General features: G+C 51.7%; 1 protein-coding gene across 1 annotated transcript; it reads right to left on the bottom strand.

Annotated features, from left to right (window-relative positions):
- Window positions 1–1,430: 1,430 nt before the first annotated feature.
- On the bottom strand, window positions 1,431–5,564 carry SPACA3 (sperm acrosome associated 3). Its single transcript, XM_086360268.1, has 4 exons — window positions 5,351–5,564; window positions 4,262–4,420; window positions 3,793–3,871; window positions 1,431–1,497 (listed from the first exon to the last, which is right to left on the bottom strand). The coding sequence occupies exons 1-4, from the start codon at window positions 5,535–5,537 to the stop codon at window positions 1,431–1,433; spliced, it is 492 nt and encodes a 163-aa protein (XP_086216394.1). The 5' UTR covers window positions 5,538–5,564.
- Between the last annotated feature and the right edge of the window lie 2,704 nt (window positions 5,565–8,268).

The following is an 8,268-nucleotide window of genomic DNA, read 5'->3' as shown; positions in this document are numbered from 1 at the left end:
CCTGCTGTATGGTAGGTCCTTATTAGTGAACTTTAAAAAATGACAAACGGGACTTGCCTGGTGGTCCAGGGGTTAAGAGTTCACCTTTCAATACAAGGGGTACAAGTTTGATCCCTGGTGGAGGAGCTAAGATTCCACATTCCTTGTGGCCAAAAAGTAAAACAGAAGCAATACTGTAACACATTCAATAAAGACTTTAAAAATGGTCCACATCAAAACAGTCTTTTTAAAATATGAGAGAACTTCACTTAATTCTCCCCCATTTCCCATAGAAATTTCTGCCGCTTTATCCAAAGTCTGTCCCCTTCTGCTCCTTCTTCCAGCACCTTCTCCTCCCCTCTTCCTCTTCCTCAGCAAACAGTGATGAGGGCACTGGTGCAGACTTCCCAAGGAAGCCCTGGTCACCAGACAAGCAGGACATGTGCCCACGAGGCGGGTGGGGGCTTGGCAGCCCCAGACCTCAGGGAAACCAGACTCGAGGTCAGTGTTTCTGGAGCCCCCTTCCCCCACTCTGTGCCCTGTCCTGTACCAGACGCTTCACTGTGCTATATTATGTCACTGATAAATTATTGTAAGATGGCCTTTATTAGCTCCTCTTACCCATGAGGAACTTGCCTATGAGAGGTGGAATGACCTTTCCAAGGCCAGGCAGCCAGGATAAAGGAGAAAACCCCACTCAACCACTTCTTCCCAAACTATGCCAAACTCCCTGCTCCAAGGAAGGTGAGCCAGACTTGGATGAGAAGCAGCCTGAATGGCCCCTATGAGAGATAGAGCACTCCCCATGAGGGCTCAGAAGGGGCCATGGTTCCCTCTAGAGATATGCCTGGAACCTGAAAGCTAGCGCTTACCAATACCATTGAGGTATCAGGGCCCATTCGTTCACTGATTCTACAAACTGAGCTGAGTGTCTACCATTCATTCAAGATGCCTCATTCATATACTCATGAGGTTCACTTGGGAAACTCTGCCAGGGGTGGGCAATAAAGGCACTGATGCATACCCCCCAGTCAGGCCTCCAAGAGTGGAGGCAAACTTCCATCGAAGGTTTTGAAGACCAACTGAACCCCAGCCCATGGAGACAAATGAGGAACTCCTGAGATGCTTCTGGCTCCAACATACCACCTGGAAACACAGTGATAGCTGAGAACCACACTTAGACTGACAGAGGATGAGACGGTTGGATGGCATCATCGACCCAATGGACATGAGTTTGAGCAAACTCAGGGAGATGGTGAAGAACAGGGAAGTCTGGCGTGCTGCAGTCCATGGGGTCCCAAAGAGTCGGACATGACTTAGCAACTGCACAACAACACATGTATTAAACTATACTTTATTAGTTGTTTTGTCTTCCCAGGCCTGGGTCAGGAACCAGGCAACGTCTCCCAAGCTGCCATCCATTCTCTCTGCCCATCCATCCAGAGAGAATCCTACAGCTCACAGCCATCCACCCAGTCACTGAGGTCTTTGCCCTGGCAGTGATGCCTCCATGCCTCCCTGAGGGTGGAAGATGGGGAAGAGGAGAGAGCAAGTCAGCTGCAGTCTTCAGTCTTTGCCCAGAGAAGAACGGGAAGGAGATGTGGGCACTAAACCGGAAGTGAGGTGAGGAAAGGGGCCAGGCAAGGGGAAGAGAGACAAGCCAGCATGTTAACTAGCCAAGAAGCCCCTAGGGAAAAAAAGATTTTTTTTTTTTTAAGGAAGAGAATGACCCGTAACAAGTTATCTGTCTAGCCTGATATTTTATTGATGGAGATACAGAATAATTTGCTCGAGTTCACCCAGGAGTCAGTGGCAAAGGCCTGGGGTCCTGAGGTCCAGAGCCTCAGTCCATTTCTCTCTTCCTACACCATGCTGCTTCTGCAGACAGTGCCACCGTACAGGTGTGCGGCCCTTTATGGTTTACACAGCACTGTCACACCCATCACGCATTAATCTGCCATCCCCCCAGCAGCCCTGTAAGTTAGATTGAGCTGATACTGTGTTCCTTATATTCCAAATGAAAAACTGAAACTAAGATGGAAATTGTCTGCCCACGGCCCACAGCTTGTAAACGATGGAAATGCATCCACATGCCATTCTCCCTGGCTACCAATCTGGGTCTTATTCTTCCTCGCTACCAATGTGGATCTCTTCATTGATGGTAACTATAGTTTATAGGCTCTTTTAGGACCATTACCTTGTTCCAGTGTCATAAAAGCATCTTGAGGATGATAAGCAAGATCCTGGGGTCCTGGGGGTCCTACATTCCCAGGGGTTCCAAGTTTGGATAACTAGTGTCCTCTAGAATGTCAGTGTCAAAAAGCCCAATGGCAAAGAGTGCCCTTAAAGGACCTCAGTAGATCTATTAAGTGAGAGGGGTTGACTGGCTTGTTCATCTCTTCCATTAGACTGAGATCCGTAAGGGCCGAGAATTGGGTCTCCACCACCTCTGAAGCCTAGCACCCAGCACAGAGCCTGGCACAGATAAGTTCTCAGGTGCCTGTGTGGAGGGAACAGACAGCACCTTTCTTTCTGCGACCACTGCCCTCTGGGGACACCTCTCAGAGACTTACTCCCAGCATACAAGAGAGTTGTTCTTTGACTTAGCCCTATGGAATCTGTTTCTCCCATCCCAGAGTGGTACCTCCAAGTCCTCGGATTCCTGCCTTAGCCTGCATTCACCCTTCCTGATTTTACAGATGTGCACCCTCTCCTGCTGAGCCTGCCTCACTCCAGATTCAGTTCTCAGGGTGCAAATCAACATGTCTCCAAAGCTGTGGTCAACCTCAAGGCCCACCTTAGACTTTCTCTATGTCTGCAGTCCTTTTCAGCTCCTCCTTTCCCTCACTGGCCACATATCACCTGTCCCTGTTTCTCCTCCGCAGCCCCTCACCCCCATCCCTCTCCTGCCCATCGCCCATACAACTGGGCACGTCCACACCTTCCATCTCTCACTGGACTCCTACCAAGGCTTCCCCACTAGTCCCCCCTGCCTGTAGCCCACCCCACTTCCTTCTACTTTTGCGCTGACATTTGATGCCTTCCCGATGACCTCACCAGCTTTGTCACTCTCGCATCCGCCATGGGTTCTTGTGCTCCAACCACCTGGGGGAATTCTACCTGCCCCACATTCTGTCCCCTGCTGGTCTCCCATCTAGATATGGGAAGAAAGGGAGGTAGGAGGCTCTACAGAGTGAAGCTCCCATCAGAAGAGGCTGGGAAGCTGTAGGGCTGCTGCTCCAGGGGCTCCAAAGATCTAGTTTGATGCCCCAGCAGATGTTCATCCAACTCTCTTGCCCCTGACGATGGCTCCCAAAGGCCATCTTGCGGAAAGGAGGTGAGCAAGGAAGACTGACAGGGGGGTCTCCAGAGAACTCATCATGCTTCAAGCAGGGAACTTTTTTGATCTGTTGTACTAGACAAAGATGTCACAGTTAAGAAACAAAGTTACTAGACCCTGGTCCAACATAGGAAGATCTTGGAAGAGCCAGGCTTGACTCTGTGACCTCCAGTGACTTGTTTATTCCCTAAAACTCAATGTACTGTCTTCAAATACATTGGTGGTGGTGAGCAGATTAGAGTGTGAGGCCATGAAATGATGCCTGGTTTAAGATGGAAAGTAGTGTGAAAGCGGAAGTCGCTCAGTCGTGTCTGACTCTTTGCGACCCCCGTGGACTATACAGTCCATGGAATTCTCCAGGCCAGAATACTGGAGTGGGTAGCCTTTGCCTTCTCCAGGAGATCTTCCCAACCCAGGTTAGCTCCCTGCTGTGGTCCTAGTTGGAGCAGGGGGCTCCAACCCACATTACTTACCAGCTGCCCAGACCCTGGGGTTCTTGAGTTATCTTCATGGCACAGATAACAGTATCCTTGAGGTTGGGATTCAATAAGTCTGGGGTGGGAGGCAGAGAAACACGATGAAGGAGCAGGAGGTGGAGTTGGACATCCAGAGTCTGTCTGTCTGTCATTCTCACTCACACACACACACCCTCCTCCATCCTAGCTCCATCCCTGTCTCTCAAGCCCTCTGGAAGCACAGGTCTTACTCCATCACTTCCCCCATCAGAAGCCATCCCCCATTTCTTCCCACAGCTCTCCGGACAGTGTCCCACCTGGGATCCTAAATCAGATTCATGGAGGGCCACTCTCATCACCTGCCCCACCCCACAATCCTTGGTAGACCCAGCAGGCAGCAGGGGTTCCCACTCAGACAAAAAAGCAAGAGGAGCAAATAAGGCCAGAGAGGAGGCCCCAGCCAGCCCCGGGCCCAGGCCCCGCCTACCGGAGCAGTACATCTGGCACAAGTTTGGGACATTAGGGTTGAGGTTTTTGCACCACTTTCGGCTGTTGATCTGGAAGATGCCGCTGTTGGTACTGCCATCGGCTTCATGGTCCACGGCACCTGTGTTGAAGCCGCTTGCGAAGTAAGCAAGACAGATCCCTGCATAGGGTGGAGACACAGGCCTGCGGGTGGGATGACAAAGGCCACCCCAGACCAGAGAGCTCACGGGGTAGACCCTGTGCATCAGCTCCTCCAAGCCTCAACTCCTGTTTCCAGGAGATCAGGGCTGACACCCTCTCACTTCCTTGACAAAGGAATCCACTGAAGCTCAGAGGGGCAAAGTGACTTACTCAAGGTTATACACAGCTACCAAACAGCAGGAGTCCACGGGTCTCCCGACCTCCTTCCTGCCACGTTCCCTCGGTCTCATCGTCCGCACATAGCAAGACCCAAGAAATGCTTGGGGAATGAATGAACAAGAGCTCACTCTTGAGAGGCACGACTGGGAAGGCACAGGTGGGACCGAGAGAAAGGGCTGGAACTAGAGAAGAAATGAGTCCAGGGGTGGTTGTACTTGTTAGTGTCTCGAAACTTCCACCAGCTTGAAAAGCTTGGTCTTCCTTAGATTTGCTCAGCGTGCCCCTGACTTCACTGGCAGTGTCTGATCCTAGTGGCCATGATTCCATTAAAGATAGGAAACCCTTCTTTCCCTGTGGCGCCCAACTTACCAGCAGGAAAGGACATAAGGGAGCAATTCTGCTTGGTCACCTGTCGCCTACCCTTCCAGGTTCCTATGCAATACTGACTCAGCGGACATGAACTTGGGCAAACTCTGGGAGATGGTGAGGGACAGGGAAGCCTGGCGTGCTGCAGTCCATTGGGGTCGCAAAGAGTCAGACTTGACTGGGCGACTCCACAACAACAACAACCCATCGCCTGCCTGCTGGGTATTTACCCCAGTCCTGGGAGTTCTCCACCTGTCAGCGCATAGGATCCTGATTTGAAAAAGGAGAACAGAGGCTCCCAAGGCCACAGCCCTTGAGTGAGGAGGAGGGAGGGGGAGCAGGAGGGAGAGATCGGGGTCCTTACAGTCAGCCAAGCTGTAGCCCCGGTATCCCTCCAAGCCAAAATCCTGAAGCACCCTGGCCAGCTCGCAGCGACTGTAGACCCTGGCCTGGCCGGAGGAGAGCAGGCTGCTGAGGACAGAAGCCAAGGCCAGCAGCACGATCCCGGGCGGGCGGGGCCACCTTCTGGGAGCCCAGCTCCCGGCTTCCATGCGGGCGGGGGGGCACAGAGCCCCCGCCACACTAGCTCAGAGCTAGGCTTTGAGATGGCAGGCCGCTCACAGAAGGCTACCCCTGGAAGAAGAAGGGAAACAGAGCCTGAGTAGATGGGAAAGTGGGGAGGGGGGCTCCCTCACAAGGGGGCAGCCAGCCTGCCACCTTGCCGCCCTGGTGGAGCATCAGCCACACCCCGAAGAGCCCAAGAGGGTTCCCCAAGGTCAGCCCCTTTCCCCTTCAGTTATGCTTTTTTTCCCTTTATTTTTAATTCGAGGATAATTGTTTCAATATTGTGTTGGCCTCTGCCTCGTGTGCCTGCAGCTAAGTCGCTTCAGTCATGTCCATGCAACCCTAATGGACTGTAGCCCACCAGGCCCCTCTGTCCATGGGATTCTCCAGGCAAGAATATTAGAGTGGGTTGCCATTTCCTTCTCCAGGGGATCTTCCTGACCCAGGGATCGAACCTGCGTCTCTTGTGTCTCCTGCAGCGGCAGGTAGGTGGGTTCTTTACCACTAGCGCCACCTGGGAAGCCCGGCTTCTGCCAGACAACAACGTGAATCGGTCATAAATATACATACGTCTCCTCCCTCTTGAACCTCCCCCCACCTCACACCCCATCCCGCCCGCATAGGTCATCCCACAGCACCACTTGCTACACAGCAGGGTCCCACTAGCTGTCTATGTTATTCAATACACATGTTAATGTAAATGTTTCAGTGTTACTCTCTCAATTCGTCCCACCCTCTCCTTCCCCCGCTGTGTCCAAAGTCTGTTCTCTCTGTCTGCATGTCTATTCCTGCCCTGCAAATAGGTTCATCGGTTCCATTTTTCTATAATAAATTCCATATATATGCCTTATTATACAATGCTTGTTTTTCTCTTTCTGACTTACTGCACTCCGTGTGATAGACTCTAGGTCCATCCACATCAATACAAATGACCCAGTTTCATTCCTTTTTATGGCTGAGTAATATTCCATTGTATGTATATATCACAACTCCTTTATCCGCTCATCTGTCGATGGACATCCAGGTTGCTTCCATGTTCTAGCTATTGTAAATAGTGCTGCAACAAACATCAGGGTACATGTGTCTTTTTAAATTATAGTTTTATCAGGGTATATAGCCAGAAGTGGGATTGCTGGGTCATTCCAATCCTGCTTCGTACCCTCCTGCCCCAGCAGCTGAGAGAAGAGGAGGGAAACCAGGGAGAACACAAACGTATTCTGAGCTCCATACTACATGTCAGGCATGGGACTTCCCTGGCAGTCCAGTGGTTAAGACTCTGCAACACAGAGGGAGCAGGTTTGATCCCTGGCCAGAAAACTAAGATCCTACATGCCATGTGTCACAGCCAAAAAAAAAAAAAAAAAAAAATGCCAGGCATCACTGAGTCCTAAAGCCCAAGATTTCACAACTCAGAAGGGACAAAGTTCGCAGATCTTAGTTCCCGGACCAGGGATGGAAGTCAGAATCACCGCAGTGAAAACTCAGAGTCCTAATCACTGGACTGCCAGGGAACTCCCAGAAGGGACAGAGTTTGGACTGAAACCAAAGTTTACACGACTCCAAAGCTCCACCGGGATTTGGCCATAAGCAGATGTTCCCAGGTGGCGCTGGTGGTGAAGAATCGGCCTGCCAATGCAGGAAACACAAGAGACTCAGGTCCTATCCCCGGATCAGGAAGCTCTCCTGGAGAAGGAAATGGCAACCCGCTCCAGTATTCTTACTTAGAAAATTCCTTGGGCAGAGGAGCCTGGTGGACCACAGTCCAAGGGGCTGCAAAGAGTCAGACATAATGGAGCAACTGAAGACACACACAGAGAGATGTTCCCAGAGGGGACAGCTGAGCAGCAGCATCAGTGCATATCGATCCTGCAGCCCCACGGCCATGAAGCTCTCTTCAGTGAGCCTCCCCCTCCTGGCCTGAACTGAGGACAGGTTTTCCCCTAGAGCACTGCCAGCCTGCAGCCTCTCAAGTGGAGGCTGCTCTCCCCCACACACAGACCCTCTCCCAGGCCAGGCGGTGCTGAAAACTCTCCTCCATGCCCACCACCCCTTCTAAACCATCTCCTTGCTAAAGCTCTGCCTCCCTCGAAGCTCGTCTCACCCCATTCAGTTTGCCCTCCACGCCTCTCATCAGTGGCTCTGCGGATCAGCCCCCAATATCACAAAGGCCATTTGCACCTGGTTACCGTCTTGACCTCCACTCTGTCTCAGCGACCGGCTCCCACAGCCTCGTCATCCCTGCATCCCGTCATCATTCCACATCCCCCCAACCTCTGCAGCCTTCTAGTCCAGTTCTATCTCTCCCTGACCACCTCCGACATACCTGTCTCTCACGACCTCCACACCACCCCCGCCAACTGGCCCTCCACCTTCATAAACTCCAGAAATGAAACCCAGCCACAGGAGTGGGTGTCCCTGAAAACGGGTGGCCCCAAGCCCAAGGGTGACGAAACAAGGGTGTGCTTTGCAGCAAGCCTTGTCTCAGCGGGAAGCCCACCTCTTTGCTTTACGTCTCTGATGTGAACACTTTTCTAGCTGCATTTCCTTCCTCTATAAAATTAGGAAATTAATAACACTTGCCTCATCCGACGGTTGAAAGAATGAATAAGAAAAGAAAGACACAGAGAGAACTGGGCTTTTTGCACTAGAGCTCAGCTGGTTGTTCTTTCTATTACAAAGCGATGCTGGCACAGGTACTGATGCTCGTCTCGGTCAGCT

This window comes from Bos grunniens, chromosome 19 (genome assembly GCF_055505025.1).
Source record: "Bos grunniens cultivar Pamir isolate PY7600 chromosome 19, Bosgru_T2T1.0, whole genome shotgun sequence".
Classification (NCBI taxonomy): Eukaryota; Metazoa; Chordata; class Mammalia; order Artiodactyla; family Bovidae; genus Bos; species Bos grunniens.
This window is presented reverse-complemented; position numbering and strand designations above follow the sequence as displayed.